At 36.4% G+C, this 22,445-nt stretch overlaps 1 protein-coding gene and 1 long non-coding RNA gene across 3 annotated transcripts in view; both read left to right on the forward strand.

Moving 5' to 3' along the window:
* Positions 1-7,090, forward strand: part of col4a1 (collagen, type IV, alpha 1) — a 71,470-nt gene extending 64,380 nt beyond the window's left edge. The window contains exons 46-52 of the mRNA XM_058786432.1: positions 1,729-1,857; positions 1,935-2,033; positions 2,189-2,401; positions 2,494-2,671; positions 2,759-2,873; positions 3,581-3,753; positions 5,264-7,090. Coding sequence (XP_058642415.1) covers positions 1,729-1,857; positions 1,935-2,033; positions 2,189-2,401; positions 2,494-2,671; positions 2,759-2,873; positions 3,581-3,753; positions 5,264-5,345 — 989 coding nt within the window. The 3' untranslated portion in view covers positions 5,346-7,090. The remainder of the gene's footprint in view (positions 1-1,728; positions 1,858-1,934; positions 2,034-2,188; positions 2,402-2,493; positions 2,672-2,758; positions 2,874-3,580; positions 3,754-5,263) is intronic.
* A 2,165-nt stretch (positions 7,091-9,255) lies between these two features.
* On the forward strand, positions 9,256-22,080 carry LOC131547210 (uncharacterized). Of its 2 annotated transcripts, none has more exons than XR_009272871.1 (4): positions 9,256-9,493; positions 12,609-12,694; positions 18,637-18,723; positions 20,344-22,080. It is a non-coding gene; the product is annotated as an uncharacterized LOC131547210 (long non-coding RNA). The 2 variants fall into 2 exon arrangements; XR_009272872.1 differs by having other exon boundaries at positions 18,640-18,723.
* Positions 22,081-22,445: the final 365 nt, after the last annotated feature.

Here is a 22,445-nt window from a genome sequence, read left to right on the forward strand (position 1 = left end):
CTGTACACTGTTGACCCCTTACCCAAGCCTTAAATATGATGTTGCTAAAAAGAACATTATTTTGTGTATTTGGTGTAATGCAATGTGTTTACGCGGTTCGAGGTTCAAAAAACACATGATTTTCCTCATACTGTACATTAATGTTGCTCCTTTATGCTCCGCCTTTCTGAAACTCGCCGATTTTTACAAAGCTCATCGGTCTGAGAAGTGAGGTGTGCTCTGATTGGCCAGCTATCCGGTGCATTGTGATTGGCCAAATACCTCAAGCTTGTGATGGAAATGTTACACCCCTTCCCATGTTGTGATGCCGTGTCCCGGCCTTTTTACGGTCTATGGTCCCGGTGTGATGAGACTAAAACAATAAAACCCACTATAAACGAGGCATTTGTTGCATTAAGTGAGGACATAATTACTGATTATAATGACTCATACTGTCTTTTTACGCATTGCGCCACACCGCGTAAACATAACACCATGTCCGCATTTGTGATAGGAGAAAACGCCAAACAAGCTCTACACTACACAGCTCAAAACTCACGTTTGAATAGTCAGTAGTAAATTCTTTAAATATCGAAACATACTTCCAGGCTGTGAGTCAGAAACACCAGACTGTCCTTGCGACGTTGGAATTGCTGTTCACAGCCATTCATAGTGTTCACATTGTAGGCTACTCTCTCCCAGGATCAGGAAATAGTCCTCCGTAAAATGCGCTGCACACACTCTAATATTTGCTTTGTACTGTTCTGGAAAAGTGTTGTAAATATAACTTAACCACTGATTTTTAGTTGTGTACTCATTTGGAAGGCCAAACAAATTACTTTCACTTTCACACGAAACACACAGCGACTCCAGGACATGGCGTCAGCGGCAGTAACAATACTACAGCGAGAATAAAGGTTATGCCTTCTTTCATTGTGTGTATGTTTGGGCGGTGTTATGCAAATCTTCCCACACCGAGACGTTGACATGTGGGGGCGTGTTTGAATGAGCCGTTTTAGGAAGACGTGGCAGAGTCTTAACTTTTCTAAAGAATATCTCTTTGGGTTTGAGACTTTAGTCTTTGCAACTTTAAGGATCTTATCTATGCACAAACAGCTTGTAACACTCCAAAGAGAAAGGAAAACATGAAATTGCATCATATGACCACTTTAAAACCTACCCATACCACCAAAGCTGAGCCTGTATCCAAATCTGTATCACACCTCAACAGCAGCAGAAGTGTTGTGCATTAACAAAAGCTTTTAATCATTGTATAACATCTGTTAAAATCCATTTGTCGATTTTCAAGATGTGCATGATTATATGAATTAGAAGTTTAATGATATTTGTAAGCATTTTAATTTACATGAAATGTTAATTATTAGGTAATGTTTAATACATTTATTAGTAAACATTAACATGTACATTATTTAATGTTTCTAGATATGTGAATATATATTAACTAATGATCTCTTAAGTATTACATAATGTTTGTTAATTATTTTTTAATGAACGCTATTATAAAGTGTTACCAAAATTTCAAACGGCACTTAGAGGCTTTTTGCATCTGAACACACAAAATATTTTGCATTTACACACACAAAATATCAGAAAACATTTTGTGTGTCCACCAAACTGCTTCTTCAAATCCTTATTTGAGCTTGAATATATGGTGAAACATCTATACTGAATGCTATACTTTATTGTAAACATTGTACTAAATTTCTGCTTTAAAATGTTTAATTTAAGGTAGCGAAGGCCCCCCTGGACCCCCTGGGCCGCACATATCTATAAAGGGAGATCCTGGTCTTCCAGGACCTCAGGGTCCCCCAGGTCTAGTTGGAATTCAAGGCTTCCCTGGACCGAAAGGACAACTGGGTGAGTATTTCAAATATCTGAACTTACAAGTTTATGAAAATAGTCATTTGACATCTAACACACAACGTACCTCCTAGGTGTGATGGGACTTCAGGGTATAAAAGGATCCGATGGGACACCTGGCTATAATGGACATCCTGGGGCCAAAGGAGAGCCTGGACAAACTGGACCCTCTGGTAGGTGCACAGACACATAAAATATTAAGAGCCATTACCAATCCCAGACAGCAGAAAAGTTCTGCAAATTTCAGCTGAACTGAAATGCCTTTCATTCATAAGATTGCTTATGCTTGCCGATCCCTATTTTATTTCCAAAAATATATTTTCTGTAGGCCCCAGAGGGTACCCTGGACCTCCAGGACCTAGTGGTTTCCCAGGTGGCATCGGCCCTCCTGGCCCTGCCTCAATGGACCACGGCTTCCTTGTAACCCGCCACAGTCAGAGTGTTGATATTCCACAATGTCCAGAGGGAACGACGCTGATCTATGATGGATATTCGCTGCTTTATGTCCAGGGCAATGAGAGGTCACATGGACAAGACTTAGGTTAGCGCAACAGTCACACAGATCATGTATTTATTCTGAAATATTAATCAAAATTACACAATCCCTGACGTTCTGCTCTCTTTACCCAATAGGTACAGCTGGTAGCTGCCTAAGGAAGTTCAGCCCAATGCCTTTCCTCTTCTGCAACATCAACAATGTATGTAACTTTGCTTCTCGTAATGACTATTCCTACTGGCTCACCTCTCCCGAGCCCATGCCCATGAGCATGGCCCCTGTTACCGGTGAGAGCATCAAACCCTTCATCAGCAGGTTCGTGATCTTTTATGAATCGTTTGATATTTCCGTGAGTAAGAAATCATCATCCTTCTCATGTGCATGCATGTTTTCCTGTGACAGATGTGCAGTTTGTGAGGCTCCTGCTATGGTGATAGCTGTGCACAGTCAGACTATCGGGATACCACCCTGCCCTCGTGGTTGGGATTCTCTCTGGATTGGATACTCTTTCGTCATGGTGAGGAGAATAAAGAAGCATTTTTAGGATTGCACAATATATCAAAATAACATTGTCAATATGTGATCGTTAGCTCGCTAATGCTTTTATTTTAGTTAGATAAATTATGAGCTGCATGTGTATAAATGAACACAGTGGTGAGCTTCATTTTTAAACCGGCAGCACATAACTTTATTTGCCTGCAAACGGCCAAAATAAAAGCTCTATGTTTTAATAAAAATGAAGAAATTTAGACAGATGTATTAGTATTATAATTTTACAGTTGTACTATAAAACATTTTTTATTTGATACATTTTGTAGTACAATTGTGTTAGTACAATATAATGATATTATTATTATATTATACTTATTCAGCCCCTAACTTTGTCTTTATTACTGTAAAATCAGTTTTAAACTAAAGTACAGAATGTGTATCCTGTCGCAAAATGCAGCAAAAAGTCCTACACGACGTTAATAGTTTGATTAAGGTGTGTGCATGTCTGTATTGCACCTCGATAATGCGACTAAAATAGGAATACTCCACGTCTTAATTCGATTTGTGTTTACTTCGATTATGACTTTAGCCGGATTAAGGTAATCAAAAATCTCTGTTTACATTATGGATTATTGATGGAGTATTGTTTTCAGAATTTTCAATGAGGATTATATGAAAATGTAAACTTATGTGTAAAAGGTCTGACGCTATCTCTCTCTCTGTGTGTAACAGCACACCAGTGCTGGTGCTGAGGGCTCCGGTCAGGCACTGGCCTCTCCGGGTTCTTGTCTGGAAGAGTTCCGCTCAGCTCCCTTCATCGAGTGTCACGGTCGCGGCACCTGCAACTACTATGCTAACTCCTACAGCTTCTGGTTAGCCACCATAGAGGACAGCGAAATGTTTAGGTAAGCTTTTACACACTTTATATTCTTGAGTATTTATTAACTGTTATGGTGTGTTCACACCAAAAGCGAATTTAATTATTCGTACGAGTAGATTACGTACAAAGTCAATGCAAACACGCGAATAGATGTGAATCGGGCGACACAATTGACGCTCAATCCTATCTTCTGCGGAAGTTCAAAAATTTGAACTTGAGTGGAAAATCAGCATGATGCTTTGTCGCACAAGCCAATCAGTGAAGCGCTTATTGACACGTCTGGTTGTATCAGAAATTTAAAAAAAATTTTTTTTTTTTTTTATTGTTTTATGTTTTTGTCCACACAAGTGAATCACGCAAGAAATCTCCCCACGAGTAAACTAGAGTGTGTAATGCGATACAAATATTCGCTTCGCATTTGGTGTCAACATACCATTAGGCCCACCTTGTAGGTTCTTACTATTTTTCTGGATGCACTATTGTTTCTTCAGTTTCACACATATATATCATGTACTAAAGCTGATTAATTTATTAGAAATATTTAAGCTATATATGCCACACCCATGTAGCTAACAGTAAATCCTCTCTGTTACCACAATAAATCATTTTTTGGTGATTTAGGAGCATTTTTATTGTGTTTATGTCTCACTACTGTATAAAGCATTAATAAGTCCTCCCACTTAAAGTAACCAATGACCGGGTCATCTTAAAAAGATTGGAAGAACAAATCAAGTTTTCTTTATTCTTAAGCTCAACTGAGAAACGACTAATATACAGTTGGCTAGTTTTATGTTATAGTGTCCATTTTACATTAGGCCTACATTATCTTTCATGAGGCTGTTACAATAACAAAAACAACAATATGCAATTAAAAAATTGGTCAGAAAATAATTCCTTCTATGTTATGTGTATCTTTTTAATTAATATTACTTGGGATAAAAATGTACAGTGGATAGAGTACCCAGATGAAGTGTAGCATTATCACTGAATAACGGTTTACACAACATTTATCTAATATCATATTTTCTTTAATATTAAATACATTTATATTATTTTACACTTAAGATATTTTAATAAATAAATTGATCATTATATATGCAGTTTTAGAATATTACCCTTCAAATATTATACAGATCAATATTACCTATTATTGCCCTTTTCCGCAACAGTGAAAAATAACAATATATGATTTGATTGATTTAAAATTGAATGTTAAAAATAAATTAAATGAGTAAATTAATTGATTAAAATTAATGACAGGCCTTATGTGAAGAAAATATTTATTATGTAAATGTAATATGCGATTCTGTGCATTAAAATGAATACAAAATGGAATATACAAAACATTTCTTGGACAAAATATGCATTTCAGGATAAAGACAAATCTTTTTGTCTGCACAATTAGGAGCCACTAAAAAGATATTTTTAAAAAATCCTAGAGAAAAATCTGAATTGCAAGATGTTAAGAGAAAAATATATATACTTTTTTTTTTTTTCTGTTCTCTTGTTAATGTCTGTGTGTATTGTGATTACAGCAAACCTGTCCCTACAACGCTAAAAGCTGGGAATCTACGAACTCACATCAGCAGGTGTCAAGTGTGCATGAAGAGGGTATAGACAAGCCTCAGCACTGCGTCTGCTCTTTATGTCCCAGTTTTACGAACAAACAACAAATGTATGGTGCTACTTCTGTGAAAAGCCATGGAAAAACTTCAAGAACCCACAGAAAAATATCTGTCTCATCATTTATAGCAATGGAACCTCAAGATCTACTGGCACATTTGCCTCATACAGAGCGCTTAACATTGTTCCGTTGTGTCTAATGAATGACACCTGTTTACACTTGCACTGAGTTTATGTATTAGTAAGCAGGTAACCATCTTCAGCAAGAATCCATATGGATCGGATGCTATTCCATCCAGCCCTTCTTGTGTTTTTTTTTTTTCAGCTTTATTTATCATGCCACTCAATAATATCAGATGCAGAAACCTTGTTTATTTCTCTCTAAAATGTATAATCAAGCAACACTAACATTATAGAATTGGATATTTTATTTTTTCCCCTACATCACGTCAGTAAGTTTGTCAGCACCCTCTTTGTATGATGTAGGAAAAGCAAAGATCAAGCTTTGTTGTAAATATAGTGCTCTATTTAGTTACTTACCACTCTGTCACCATAATCTCTTCAGGTAAATGCCATCGATTTTGTTATACTTAATTATTTATGAAAACCTATGAGATGAGCTTTTAAGCACCAAGGGGCCTTTCCTTTCTACATTGATTTCTTTCTGTTAACCACTGCAGAAGACCATCATGGCACATAAACTGTAATATTCTGCACTGTTTTTTTTTTTTTTTGTGAATCAGAATGTGGCCTTTAGAATGAAAACTTCCATTTATGAATCTGTGTTTTGATGTTTATGCTTGTTCATATGTGCTTGCGGCTGTGCCTGGTCCACCTTCCTTGTGCAGAAATGTTATTGCTCTTGTTTAATGGCACAGTTTCAGTCTCTGTTTTCCCATGATGACATTTAACTTCATTTCCATTCTCACATAGACATATACAGTCCCTTCAGTATCTGTTTATAGCTCTAATAAATATAATCAGACATCAGATGTTGAGCAAGTGCACTAGTAAGCCACCTCAGTTGCCTTTACACTTATTTTGTCAGGAATTCAAGCTTATTACATCTTGATTGTTGACTCCTCTTTAATCACTATTGACTTGAACTCATCAGCAAACTCACCTGACTTGATTTCAACCACATCTATGACAAACTTCAAGAGGTTATCCAGAATTTAGGGTCTGTATCTGAAGTAAGCATTGTAAATTTGAAGATTGCCTATGGATTCTGTTATATGTCCTGAGTTTCTTTTGTCTTAATGCCTCAGATACCAGACCAAAGAACCTGCACGTCCACCTTACACAGTGGATTTGTTGCTCGTTATTTTATTTTATTATTTTATTTTTTTCATTTCATTTTACACTGATAATACTTGACTATGCAATCTACACTACTTGCTACAAAACCTTCCCCATAGTTGACCTTTTAGTTTCAAATTGTTCTACTACTTTAGCCAAGTAAATAGCTAGTTGTGTTTAAATTTGAAAGTGCCTTACATGAACTCAGTCACGGATGTGAGCCTAAATGTCCATACTTTAATGTCACTGATCTCGCACACACGCTGTATCTCTGTGCATTGATGTGCCCATGAAGTATTAACGGCTCTTGTTTTGGAATATGTTCAATAATACTGACATTGATTGCAATTTGTGAAAATATTTTTTTTTTTTTCAGTGTCAAATGAGTTCAGCGATGCCCCCACCTTATACTGTCATACAATAAAATGTTTGTATAAATGTGTGATGGATTTGTCTTTTTTATCCAGTATATATATATATACACACATACATATACACATACATACATATATACATAAAATATATACACCCAAAATAGGAATAGTATTACTTGACCTAATTTACAAATATCTTACAAGATAATTCTCATCATTTACTTATCCTTAGGATATTTTTTGTTTGGAATAAAATGAATAGTGAATAAATTATTTTTTGGATGTTCTGTCCCTTTATGTTATTGCTACATGATTGTTATTTTGGTATTTTTTTATATACCGTTGTAGTATTTATTAATATTTTGAATAAACTTTTTTTTCTTTTTTTTTTTTAATTTCAATTTATTTTCATTTACATTTTTTGTTTAATTTAGTGATTTTGTGATGTGCTTTTGTCATTTTTTATATATATTGAGCTTTAGTTTACTTCAATTTTAGGTGTAGTAATTTTACTTCACCTTCAAATTTAAGTGTTTCATCTAATATTGATATTTTCCTTAATTTCAGCTTTATTCCAATCAACATAGCTGCCAGCCTATTTATTTGTTTATTTAGTTAGTTAGTTTTAGTTAGTCACTGTATTGTCAGTACCAATTTTGACCGTTGTCTGTTGACTGGTGTCTGCCATCCGGGGACCCTCAAGGAGCTGCAAGCTTGATGGAAAACAAACAAACAAATACATTTTTAGGGTTGTCAAAATTAAAGTGTTTACTTGAGATATTTAATATATTAAATGCAATTATTTCAATAGGCTTAGCTGGGAAGATCTTTAAAAAGGGAAGTTTTTCTTTTCTTTTTTTTTTAGGAAGGTATTTAATTTGACGATTGCTATACTAACAAAAATATTACTTTTCAGGCTTATAAATCAAATATTGCAGTCTTTTAGTATTGGTTTTCATATGACTACAGCTAACTACAAACTGAATGTTCATACTTGTCCTTACTTACATTGGTCTGGAGAGGGCGATCTAAGTACACTCAGTTTCTCACAATGTGGCAGCCCTTACTACCGCTCCTTCCTGTCAAGTGCATCTTATATTATAAAACAAGGCTATACATTATTTATTCTGAAAACCTTTCTTAATATGTACATTGCTTTACAGCTTGCAAATTCATTTTGAGCCAGTTTGGGGGTTCAGATTAACCTCGATAACACAACTGTAATTCTCTATGTCAGGGATCTCCAACCCTGCTCCTGGAGAGCTACCGTCCTGCAGATTTCAGTTCCAACCCTGCTCCAACACGCCTGTCTGAAATTAACAAGTAGCCTTGAAGACCTTGATTAGCTGGTTCAGGTGTGTTTGATTGGGGTCGGGGCTGAAATCTGTAGGACAGTAGCTCTCCAGGAGCAGGGTTGGAGACCCCTGCTCTATGTACTCACAACAAGTCATGTCACTGATAAAAGTCACAGTTTGAGTCACAAATCACACGTGTATCCCTCATGCAGAATGTTTCACCTTGAAACTATTATTGAAACTACCTAGATATAAGTGTGCTACTGAAACTGGACTTCCAAGAATATTTTTCCAAGAATAATTTCTGAGAAACCAGATTGCCAACCTCACACTTTCATTAATAGGAAATTTGTGCCCTTCCTTAATTCTGCTGGGGAAAAAAACTTTTACAACAAAGGCCTCCAGTCTGACACTGTCACGAAAGGACTTTAAAAAAAAATAAATAAAATTTCAAAGCTTTCCATGTTAGTTTTCCTAGAAATGTTTAAGGATAATATCTAAGTTCTCACTGGCCTTCAAACATGTTTGCTCGCTCATAATTATTGACTCAGATTTGAAAACCCTCCCTCTGGTCAGAATGGATGACTGCATTAGGGGACAGGACCGAAATGTGCTACTTTTTTCAACCTACTGGTTGCAGGTTTTTTGGGGTTATCAGCATACTGATATGTGTAAAGTGGTGTGTGAGAGCGCTTAGGCTCTGGGCTGCGCACACAGATCAATGAGTACGAGAAGAGATAGCCTTTCTCTTTCATCTCTCCGTTTTTATAGGAATCTCGTTCTCTTTCTCTCCCTCTCCCTCTGTTTGCCGTTTGGACAAACGTACCCTTTTACCCCATTCAGTCATAGGCTATTGTTAAAATGACGTGTATGAATGGATGACCTTTGACGTTTAAGTGAAGTAAATTAGTTAGAAGAGTTTCAGGATACCTCTTCTGTGGAGATTTTCATCAGCTTTAGACATTATTTACTTACTGAAATAGATATAATGTCAGACGATTTGTGCTTGTCTTATTTTGGCTATATGTTTAAGTTCCTGTCCCACTTCAGAATGACCTTGAGGACACTGATCTGAGTGTGGGTGTTTATGGGGTGAAAGGAGCAGCTGAGTAGAGTTGTGAAACTCTATCGGTCAAAGGGAACACGCTGCAAAAGAGGATGGCAGTAAATTGAGGTGAGGGGTCTGTGCTTTAACCTCTAGGAATGGGGACAGACATGCCATAGATCCATTTGGATCAGTTTTTCAAAGTGACTGTACTGAGCAGGCAAATACATTTAGAACCAAACTGTGGATTCATACTCTTATTAGAAAGAGAGATAAAGAAAGACAAATGTTTGTGACTGGCCAATAAGCTGAAAGCATGTGGTCACATGACCAAGAAAGGGAAGCGTTGGTAAATATTCAGTTCAAGGTCATTTTGGGAAACACTCTTAATATATCGGATAATATATTCAGAACTCACAACTTTTAATCATTGCAAATTATTGACTGTGTTTTATGTCATTTGGCATACATGGAAGAACTGTCAAATTGTTTCAAACACAATGCATTTTCTTCAGAATATTGTTTAATAGGCAGAGGTGTAAAATACTTGAGTAATTTTACTTGATTACTTAAGTATTATTTTGGGGGATTTGTACTTTATTCAAGTACAATTTAAACTGACTAATCGTACTTTTACTTGATTACATTTCTGAAGAAAAAACAGTACTTTTTACTCCTTACAATTTTATTTCATCTTGAAAAGTACATTACATTTTTATTTTATCTTATGCACATTAAATATGGTAAACGGAAGCTCAAACATGCGTGCCTGATGTGAGAACCAATGATCATTGTTTCATGCATCAAGCACACATATTTCTACTTCATTTATGACTTTCATCAGGTAAATGTCACCATCAAATCCGAGGAAGCATATTGAGGTAGCAAAGTTGCATTTTCCCAAAAAATGTTTATTCATTATTTGTTCTGTTTTGATATTAGCTGTGTAATATATTAGTTGAATGCACAAGATTGAGTGCAAATAAAATCAGTGATGAGAATTTAAATACCATTAATATTTTTGTGGAAATATTTTCTTAATTAATTCAAAATCTCCAAAAGTGTTTAAATAAGCATTGTTTGTTAAATTAATTGTAATTCATGTTTAGTGATGTTCTCACCAGGTAGTGAATAAGTTGTATTTATAATACGTCGTTATATGACACATTGAGTAGGAATCAGGAAAGTTTTTTTGTTTTTTTTATCTTAATAATTACATGATTTGCTCATTAATTAATCTAATTAGTAACAAATAATTATTTATCAATATTCGCTGAGAAAAAAAAAAACTCTAAAAGCCCCAAATAAATAATTAAAAGATTAACAACACACAAAAAAGTGGCCTTTCAAAACGTTAATGTTGTATGTTTTAATTCTATGACTGTCCTCATTAATTCAACACATTCTAGTATTCTGTGTGAAATATGTTTCTAGCCTCTGCATCACATCTTGCTCTTCAAAGGGATAGTTCACCCAAAAATGAAAATTCATTTACTGACCCTCATGTCATCCCAGATGTTTATGACTTTCTTTCTTAAGATGAACACAAGCAAAGATTTTTAGTCCAGATAATGCAAAACAGAACCACTTCAGAACCCACACCAAGTGAACATGACGGTCAAATTGAAAATATTAGTATTTGTATCCTTCTTACATAAGCCATCGTTTCACTTAAGAAGACACGTTACTGCGTTACTGTCATATTCACTTTGTGTAGTTTTTGAAGTGTCATTTTTGGACGTCCCATACACATGATTTTCTTTTTCTAAAACGCTTAGTTTGTGTTCATCTGATAAATGAAAGTCACATGAGGGTAGAAAGGATGGAGTTTCCTTTTGATCCCTTTCCCTGTATTTTTTCCCCGGTGTTCCGCTGTGCTGCATTTTAATTGTTGTTGTTGCACTAGATATACGTGTTTGACCTGTGCCATTGCATTTTGTTTCGTTTTCTCCCTTTAACCAAACTTCTGAATGTCTGTCAGAAAAGAAAGTACTTCTACTTTTTTAATGCTTGAGTGCAATTTAAAGTTGTACTTTTTTACTTTTACTCAAGTATGTTTTTGGCCAGATACTTGTACTTTTAATTGAGTAAAATTTTCACTGACTATTTGTACTTTCACTTGAGTAAAATTTTTGAGTACTTTTTACACCTCTGTTAATAGGCCTACATATTGTTTAATTGCTAATCAAGGTATTGTTTGTTGTGTTCTCTGTATTATTTTTCACAGGTTTGGTTCTGTGCCAAATTATACAATTAAAGTCCCCAAGGACGTGACCTTTATCTTTAGTAATATTGCTTTAAGATATTTGCTTAATGACATCACCTTACTGGAAGTTACATTATTTTGGAGGGAAAACAGTAGCACATACAACAATAAATATCAGCAGTGGATTTAATCAATTTTGGGACCCCCCCCCCCAATATATATATTCGGTTGACATTCTTTTAATAAAGCTAATAGTCAATACCTCACCAAACAATGGCTCACTTTATATCTTGTTTATTATTTTTTGGCCTTTTAAAGATGTTTCTAAATGCCTTTAGAAAGTACTTCCTTAAAGGGATATCTTACCCCAAAATTTACATTTTCAATAATGTTTTTACTCTGTGGAATGCAAAATATGATACTGTTGACTTTTATTGTATGGAAGAAGAAAATATGTTTGTTTGTGCTCCACAAAAGAAAGTCAGATTTAGTAAGCAATTGATAATATAATTTTCATTTTTGGGAGAACTGTTCCTTTAAATTATAACATAAACAAAAAAAATGTTAGAAGTTATGGAACAAGGCAAAACTTAACTGAAATTCCCTCCTATGAAACCTTAGTTGTCATTGGTTATGTTTCTTTTGTAGTAGTCTATTTAGAAATGTGCTTTACATAAAATCCTATTTCTATAAAATCCTATTTTGAACTGTAAAGCTACAACTTGTCTCTTTGTTGTAGTGACTGTTTTTCAGTTGGACAGTCCTGTTCAGATTATTATTACTAACATGATGTGAATAAATCATATCCTAACCATAGCTAAGGCGGTATTTGTTCTGGTAGCACTGCTGTGCATTTGATAAGCTTTGGGCATTTCTGTAGCCTAACGTTAAAGCAGGTCTATCTGATATGATGTTTCTGTGCCCTGAATGCTCATTCTATGGATTCACAGCATGTTCCTCCTCCCCCTGCTTATCTTTTGCCAAGAGTGCACAAAGGGCATGTCTCAACACTCCACACTCTTCTCCTTTTTTCCTAAGGTTACTCCATTCTTCCAAACAAAGAGCTGTTTCTGCTGCCCTATGCTCATGGAGCTGTGAGTCATGACTCATGAGGGAAGTCTGAGGTAAGTCTTGGTCTGCTGTAGCCTAAAGCTTGTTGGCATTGCCAACTCCACTGCTCTATCACCTGAGTTCACCTGTGACTGCTGTGGGCATGGACAGCAACACACATCAGCGCCAACCATCTGTCAAATGAGTGCCATCTGATTTGTTCCATTGCTTTTCCATCTCCTCAGTTATTTAGACATTCTTAAAATTTGTGTTGTTGCCATTCTATTGTTGTAGGTTATTCTCATATGTGTGTATTTTCTACTATCACGACCATGCCAAAATGTACAAACCATTTGTGGGTTAATTCCCTCAAAAATGGTGGCTCTGTGCCTCAATCAAAGTAATATAAACCAATAGAGTGCAGTTTCTGGAAGTAAAATGCAGTTTTTTAGTGTAAACCTTTAATGACAGACCTAGCCAGTTTTGAGCATTTCAATTTGGAACCACACCTCAATATGGCATTTTTAGCACTGCCATCATTATACAGTCTGACAGTACACTCTAAAAAAAAAATGGTGCTCAATAGCACTGAAAGTGGTTCATTGGCTCGTAATCATAGAGGAATGACTTTAAGTGTGACCGTTGTCAAATGGTGCTAAGTAGAACCATAAGAGGAACCCCATTCTCTTCCTTAGATATGTTGCTCCACTCTCATATGCTTGCTATGAATGGGAGCTCAGTGCAAAGGCAAAAGCTGTTTTGAATAACTTTTAAGCTTTTCTGAGGTCAAAAAGTCTTGTGTGAGGGCCCTGGAATATTTCATTATATAGGGGGACTTGGGGGCAAAAAGTTTGTTATCTTCAGGAGATACAGTACACTGTATTTTAATGTCATTTTTAAAATGGCAGTGGTGCTATATAACACCTTCACCACCCCAAAGAACTGCAGAAGAACCATACTGGGCTTAACAGGTTCTTTATTGTGGTAACGGTGCTATATAGCACCTCAAAAACCTATAGCACCTTTTTTTTGTGTGTGTGTGTGTGTTTGTAGCATGACAGTTGCAATGGGATTACATGTTTAGCTATAAAGTAGGTAGTATTTAAGTTGTGTAATTTGAGTGAAAAGGTCCAGACAAAGTCCAAAACTAACACTCACTGGCTGCCAAATGTGAGGAAAAACTGGCTTTGGTGCATAAACATCTTACTCGCCAGCTGGCAGGTAATCGTTTTATTAGGAACTGCAACGTAATACATGGTTTGGAATTGGATAGTAAGAATTAACCTCACTGATGTAAAATATGTGTATTTACTTAAATTGATAATTCTCTGCTGGCAAGGTGGGCTTTTAATAAAATTTGTCTGAAATCGATTCTACATGTTAAGAGGAAAATGAAAAAGCTTGGACCTTCCATTTTGCTATGATGCACCCACAATGCACTCGGCATCACCTATTCGTCAATCCACAATGCAAAAAGTAGTAAGAAGTCTGTCAAATTACACAAATTACACAATTGACACGTTTTGCATCATCCGGCATACATTTGCTGACAAATAAACATGGATATTTAGAACTCCGATAATGATTAGGCTATCACAATTTCCACAAAATATATCGAGCTGCACAACAGTTTTTTTTCAATATTGTTACATTATGAAAGAATAAAATATAATAAAAGCATGTTTCTTGAGCACCAACTCGGCATATTATAATGAATTCTGAATGCATGTGACATTGAAGTTGATTGGACCCTGTGCATTTGTCTGTAGTATGCAGGACTCCACTAATTTAAGCTCTGTTACTAGGGGCGGGTGGACACAAGGTCAGTTTATACTGACTGAACATGTCCTTCTATAACCCTCTGACCACATGGCCCCTAGCGTGTGCTAGCCACAACTGCAAATCACAGTTATGCGGCCAGATACAGTACATTCATTGAATGTGTGTGCACTGAATCTGTAAAGCAGGACATCCTGCAGGACATTCAACATTGTTGTGCACATGGAAGTGTCATGGCAGTTTTCTGTCAACCTGCTCTCATAACACTACAGCATGCTCTCATTTTATAGCCATGGCTTTCTGTGGCTAGTGTGCAGAATAGGTCTGTAAATCGTTTTAAAGGCTGCCTTTCATTTAGCGTCCAGACATTAGTGTCGCACAGCCTCTGGTTCATTGTTGATGAGTAGCGATTCTATAGCCACATGAGTGAAATGTGGAATGGCTGGATAACTTGGTTGTGTTGAATTATTAATCAGGTGTAGCATTAGCCATGTGCAATGCTGCCAATAAAGCATCTACGTCTCTTTCTCCTCATCTTCCCTTCTGTTAATTCTATGAAACGTTCTCTCAGAACAAATGTATACTCAAGTGTTTTTCTTCTTTCTTTTGTTCTTTAATTTATTGTTATGGACTTTCATCTTCCTGGTGTGCAAGTCACAGAAATAGAGTATCCCTGCAAGCTCTCTCTGTCTCATATTAGAGTAGTGCCAGGTTCAGTCAAGGTATTTGAGCTCGGCATGAGCACGCTGTTCCAGGACTGGAAGATTGTTCCCATAGCTATTGGAACACTCTACGCGTATGTGCCAAACAGCTCTCAGTCTGCCAAATAACTCTGCTGTTGGCAATACCCAGAGAGAAACCTTCCACCAGCACACGTGCTGAAAAGACCAGCAGGCTGGTTTATGCTGGTTAAAGCTGGTTTGGCGCTGATCTAGCTGGAGGACCAGGATATTGTAGTGTTCATCTACAAAATGACAAACCAATATTGTTGTCTGATGAAGCTGGATGACCAAGTTGGTCAAAGATGTATGGCAAGGGGCCTTGCAGGTCCATGATCCATATTTTTAATTGGTTAGTTTTCGTGTTTTTATGTTGTTATTTTGAATAATTTATTTAGTTTCAGCAGTGATTTTATATTTTGTATATGAAGTCAAAATTCAATGTCTGGCAAATGGAGACATTTGCCACATGAATTTACACATAAGTACATACATAATAAATAATTATTAATAAAAATAAAAAGAATGATTCATGTTTACTACTTGGTCTCATGGCATTTACATACCTGGGTACACTTTTAAGCGTGACACAAAATACTTACCAATAATTACATATCACTGCAGTTTCCAAAAGAAATGAACACTAGGCAGTGAAACTCCTACAACTTTTATTCCTTTTCACACAAATTTACAGAGTTTCGATTAATTACTTGAAGAATATCGTGCTATGACTTCAAAACAATATTAATATGCTGGGAGATTTGAAAACTGATGCTTTTGAACGTTAGCATCGCACACATCCAGCTTCATAGCTATGGGTTTTCATAGATAACAAGTTTGTTCGGTAGCTCACAGAGTACGTAGACGAACTTCGGAAGCGATTCGGTTTGAATCCCATGTAACTACGGTTCGACAAAGCAGTTAAAATCTGCGTAAACGGAAGTTCAAATGGCACGGTTGCATCAACAAATATGTTTTTATATCAGTTTTGCATTTGTTAACACTATTGGGTAGGTTTAGGGTTTGATTTGGTGTAGGGCATATTTCCAACAGGATAGAGTATTAACTTTTAGCGACAGTCCCCGGATATTTGAATTCTGAACCACCACAATACGTATTTGAAGCAACGTAATAAAAAAACAGCAATACGTACCAATATCTACGTAATAAAAACGTGCCAGGGTTCACGTATTGAACCTGGTTTTAGTGCCACTCAGTGGACATTTCTATTTGAAACTGCGGCGGAACGTGCAGTAAGGCACGTAAAAACGGTGTTGCACAAAAAGCGCGTTGAATGTTTAATTAATAAATAAATATTAGAACTGTTATATATATATATATATATATATATATATATATATATATATTATAAATTAAACAGAAGCACTGCACAGCAGTTAAATACTGTGGAACAAATTACATTACATTACATTGTAACATTGTACATAACATTAACATTGAATGTTTATTTTATGTGTTGCCCTTCTGTGCCTTGGCTGCACGAATGTACCGCTGTGATTTAAGATGCTGAGATATGTCGTTTTTCCCACCGTGTCCGATATTAAAATTAGTGCGACACACTTTGCAAAAGGCGTGGGCGTTGTTTACATGGCTTCGAGACAAGAAATTAAATTCTTCCGTCCAGCTCTTGTTAAATTTACACAAACATTTTTCTTTGCCGGAGCACCACCTGACTCTTCTCCTTCCATTTCGACCACTGATGGTAGATTCAGCTTCCCGCGTCTACTACTTGAGCAGAAATCTACAGCGCAACTTAGTTGTAGATTGCCAGGTTGAGGTCACAAATGGTTTGAAATTTGTGTATTGTGTCAATTGTGTGAGGTGATGCGTTGGGTGATGTGTTTCATACAAGAACTGGCAACTGTACTACCTTGGAATAAAATATTGATGTGATTATTCATATAACTAGATTTGGGATAACAAATAACAAAATGGGAGGGGGGCGGGAGATGGGTGTGAAATACGGGAGACTCCCACGAAAAACGGGAGTGTTGACAGGTATGTAAAGTGATAGTTCACTCAAAAATGAAAATTGTTATTAATTACCCACCCTCCTGTTGTTCCAAACTCATAAGACACGCGTTCATCTTCGTAACACAAATTAAGACATTTTTGATGAAATCTGAGAGCTTTCTGACCCTCCATAGACAGCAATGCAACTGACACGTTCAAGACCCAGAAAGGTAGTAAAGACATTGTTAAAATAGTCCATGTGACATCAGCGGTTCAACCTTAATGTTATAAAGCTATGAGAATACTTTTTGTGCACAAAGAAAACAAAACATTTATTTGACAATATCTTCTCTTCCGTGTCAGTTGACACGCGTTCACAAGAGTAACATGATATATGCATGTGGTGCTGCACAAAAGAAGATTCTCGTAGCTTCATGATGTTATACTACCTTTCTGGGCCTTGAACGTCTCATTTGCATTGCTCTCTATGCAGGGTCAGAAAGCCAAAAATATCTTAATTTGTGTTCGGACGATGAACGAAGGTCTTGCGGGTTTGGAACACCATGAGGGTGAGAAATTAATGACAGAATTTTCATTTTTGGGTGAACTAACCCTTTAAGTCAAACATAGTTTAATAACAACATTTTGTAAAGCTTTAAAACTGAATGTTGGCTAACCCCTGCTAAACAGACTAGGGTGAATCATCATGCCAGTCTATGCTGGTTTGGCGCTAGTCTAGCTGCCATTCTTTTCACCAGTAAAATGTAGTTGTTGATTTGCCAAGGAATCTCTACTGATTTTGTAAGAAGCCTTTTAAGGGTACCTTAAATCAGTATCCAAATTTACTGAACACTGGTCTCTGGTAGAAAGTTAGATCGCAATATATTTGATTGATTGATTTTGATGGTTTGGATGAAATGGTTTCTGCCCAGTGTTGTGCTTGTTGTAACCATTACAAGAAGTTAATCACTGTTTTTGAGTATGATCTACAACATTTGAACCTATGTTGAACTCATTTTGAATCCAAAGTAAGACAATACTTCACATTCTGTACAAAACCTGCATCCAGAAAGCAACCCACTGAGTGTTATAAATCACACTAAATGTTTGTGTATGCAGCACAATTTGATTTGGCTTGCTAGTGAAGTCAGTGACGGATTGGGCAGGTTGAAAAGATCTCTAACCCTTTTCAGCCTAGTAAAGACATCAGCCAACGGGTTCACGGCCTTTACTGAATCCACAACACTTACAAACAAACTGAACTTTCTCTTGCTGCAAACACACTATTAAAGATCATCTCCCGCTGTGTGAACTGAAAAGTGTGTACTTGGTAATTGCGTCTTGTGCGGTATGCATTAGTATCCGTTGAATTAATTAAAATGATTAAATATTCATGAGTCCCATGTAGAGAGGTTTTTGTCTCAGAAAGTCTCACAAATCATTGGTGATTACTGTGTGTACTTGTGTAAAGCTACAGTACCAAGATGGATGAGGTTGTTTTCTCATTCATTGTGTGTGCTCTTATATCTATGTAAAAATCCCAGCAGACCTCTGAAGTGAACGCAGTGTGACAGATTGGAGAGGCTGTGACCTTTGATCAGCCCAAATCAAACGAAAGGCTCATCCTCCAGGTTAGCACCTAACCACTTGAGCTTTTCTGATCAGGGATTACCCCCTCATTCATAAACACACACGCACACACACACACACACACACACACACACATTCCACAAATCTGCTGGTGAGCAATGAAAGTTTAGGACATGTGGGGATGAAATTACAGGCTGATCTGATAGAAATGTCACTGGGTTCAACGCTGCATAGCACTTCAGCTTCTTAGTTGCACCTCACAGCTGGGACACTGGGAAGTGCAGCTTGACTCAAGGTCACATAAATGCATCACGGGGGGCGTCTAGACTTTTCAGGAATTCAAATGTATAGCATAGGATGGTAATATAAAGCAATGGCAATCACAACATGGTCTAATTTCAAAGGCTCAAATGTATTTTAAATTGCCAGGGATTTTTACATTTCTCTGCTTAACTCCACGCAAGGTCAGAGTGCACATATATACAGTACGGACATCCTGTAGTTGCCATATAATGCTAAAAATGGACCTTTATTGTAAGGCCTACTTGTATCCAGTGGTAGCACATCAGGTTTCGTGTCAAGATGTGAACATACAGTATGTCCCCAATAATAATGTCTGGTAATATTTTTGTTTATACAGTAGAGTAGTGTAAGATATTTTATCAAATTAATTAATGTGAAAACAAGCAGCACACTGTTGGCAAAAAAACTTTATATTGCTGCAGCATTTCGATTCAAAATCTGATAAAAAATGCTTGACGAATCCCTTATTTGAGTTCGAAACATTTCAGCATTATATAACATTTTTATTTATTTTTTTCTTTTTTCTTTTATATTTTTGATTATGATTGTTTTTGACCAAGCACATGTTCTAGTTATGCTGGGATGTGGACACACTATTACAAATGTACAAATTAATTAATGAAACATCTGAAGTAATTGTATAACAAGCAACATGCTATTTTGTATGTTTATATTAAAATACTATTTAAATAAAATAAAATGAATGAATGAATGAACAAAATAATAAAAACCAGCTAATATAAATCTTATCTACTTTATGTTTATAAAAAGGTTTGTTTGCCAACATAAAACCACAATAAAAAACATATGTTTAAGTTTGGGATCTATGCGATTTTTAAATGTTTTTAAAAGAAGTTTCTTATGCTTATCAAGTTAAAAACTATAGTAAAAATAATACTTTGAAATATTATTAGAATTTAACAACATTCAAGTTGTGGTTTGATGGAGTTCTCAGTTATGTTTAATTGAAATTATTTTTCAAACTACAGTTAGAAATCTCCATTTAATCTCACTGATGTCTAGGATAAACCAGTGGCATATTAAAGAGAGCTCATTTATGAGCTCACTTCTCTTTCTTTTGGGTAGTGTTCTGAAGAGAAAATAAATGAATTTATTTTCAGCCTCTTAGGCTGGTTCACATCTCTCTAGCTGGAAGTGTAGACTCTGATTAAACAACCTTCAAATCACACTGAAGTGGCTTTATGATGATTGGACTGGGGCCTGTAAAAAATGGTCTGTTCAAAGCTGTGTGTTGCTTATATTTGAACAAGAAGATTAATAATTTTATTTATTTTTTACAAGGGCACATGCATGAAATAATGACAAAACATTTTTCATTTTATTTTATTCTTTCCCAGAAGTTGCTAGAAGACACAAAGCAATGTAACTTCATGCTCATGCAAACAGAAGAAACGGTCAGTGTAAAAGTCATGTGTGTCAGCACACTAGCTTAGACAACCGGGCTGTTTTGTTAGCAAAATTGACATTTGTATAATTTGTCAATAAATCCTGCAGCGAGAAAGCATGTCAATAGAAGAAATGTCATTTCTACATGACACGTCAACATAAGAAATATCTGATTAACATCAAGAAAACTCAAAATAAATAGAATTAAAATGCAAAGATCAGCACTTGGTATAACATGCTATCAAAATCTCTATCCATCATGCTGACAAGCATGTCTTTAAAGTAGGGCGTGACAAATAGCACAGTTATAAAATATAACTTTATAAGTACACTATTGTTTGTCGTCAAACACAATGAGAGACTATGTGTGACCTGGGATGTGAGATAGGCTATACCAGAGCTGTGTCTCAAGATCCCTACTGCTTACTGCAATAACACACAAGAGAGTCAGACTCACACCTCCTTACAAAGGTGAAATATAATGACATCAAGTCAGATCAAGTGCAACTGATATATATTCAAAGTATACTGAGCTTCCTTGCTGCTTACATAGGTACCCTTGAATCCTATAGCATCCTAACTGAAATGAAAACTCCTAAGTAACTGATTTGCAAGTCTATCTGTCATATTAAGAGAGCTCTCAGGCAAAATGTACAGGAGATTTGACTTTGAGTTTGCTGTTAGCATATTGCTAAGCTAATGACATGATCTGGCCAAAGGCAGGTGGTATGAGATAAAATATCAATATAAGATACTTATTATTAGAGTTGGGGTACTTGGACCTGGACTGAAACTAAGGCCTTGGACTCCAACTTGACACAGACATTTTGGACAAGTAGGCCTACATACAAATCCACATCATGTGCAACAAGAAGGATAATAAATAACAACATAAAATTAAGATACAAAAGACACTAATAAATGTATCGGACACAAACTCACTACTGCTCTACTGCACTTGTTACATAATAAGAAGAATGGCATCTACGCTAATACTAGTCTGTTTCTTTCTTATTCCGAGATCACCGTAGCCACCCGATCCGTATCCAGATCAGATGGTCACTGCAGTCACCAGGATCCAGTCCGTATCTAGATCAGATGGTGGATCAGCACCTCTACAGCCCTGAATGTCAGCGGAGATCAGGACACCTAGATGAGCACAAGAGACAGATCCCCAGTGAAGATCTCGTCATCTAGACGGCCATCAGGACAAGACCACGGGAACTAGATGAGTCCTCTACACAATCTGACTTTGCTGCAGTTGGAATTGAACTGCTGTTTCGTCTGGTCAGAGGAGAACTGGCCCCCCAACTGAGCCTGGTTCTCCCAAGGTTTTTTTCTCCATTCTGTCACCGATGGAGTTTTGGTTCCTTGCCGCTGTCGCCTCTGGCTTGCTTAGTTGGGGACACTTAATTTCCAGCGATATCTTCGACTTGATTGCACAGATACTATTTAAACTGAACTGAGCTGGATGATGACATCACTGAATTCAATGATGAACTGCCTCTAACTGAAAATTGAGTGTTTAATCTTGTCATTTTACATTATTGACACACTATTTTCCCATTTGATACTGTAAAGTTGCTTTGACACAATCTGTATTGTTAAAAGCGCTATACAAATAAAGGTGACTCGATGGACTCAAAACCAATATGCTGCCTACCTTTGTAGGACCAAAATGCATTCTGTTCTGGCTGATATTTCTAAATGACCTAAAATGTGTGGTTTTGGCTTTGTTTTCCTATTGTTTTTGTACTTGCTGAAGGTAAAGACTGAAAAATGTTTTGGCCAGTAGTGTGCAGGAATTGTACATAATCAGACAAACGTTGCATGCAAGGGAGGGGAGGGGGTCACCTTAACCTTTTGCAATGCGCAGTCAGCGTCACCAATATCAGTTAACCGCTGTTAACGTGTTTATCCACAGTGTGCTGTTTCATTAGAACTGGTTGCGTAAATGCTGTACAGATAGTACTATTATGTAAATAATTATATGAAAGCATGGGAAAGAAAACAAATTACCGTGATCTTTGATTCCAGCAAATTCCTGTTGATT

This window comes from Onychostoma macrolepis, chromosome 09, assembly GCF_012432095.1.
Source record: "Onychostoma macrolepis isolate SWU-2019 chromosome 09, ASM1243209v1, whole genome shotgun sequence".
NCBI classification, from domain to species: domain Eukaryota; kingdom Metazoa; phylum Chordata; class Actinopteri; order Cypriniformes; family Cyprinidae; genus Onychostoma; species Onychostoma macrolepis.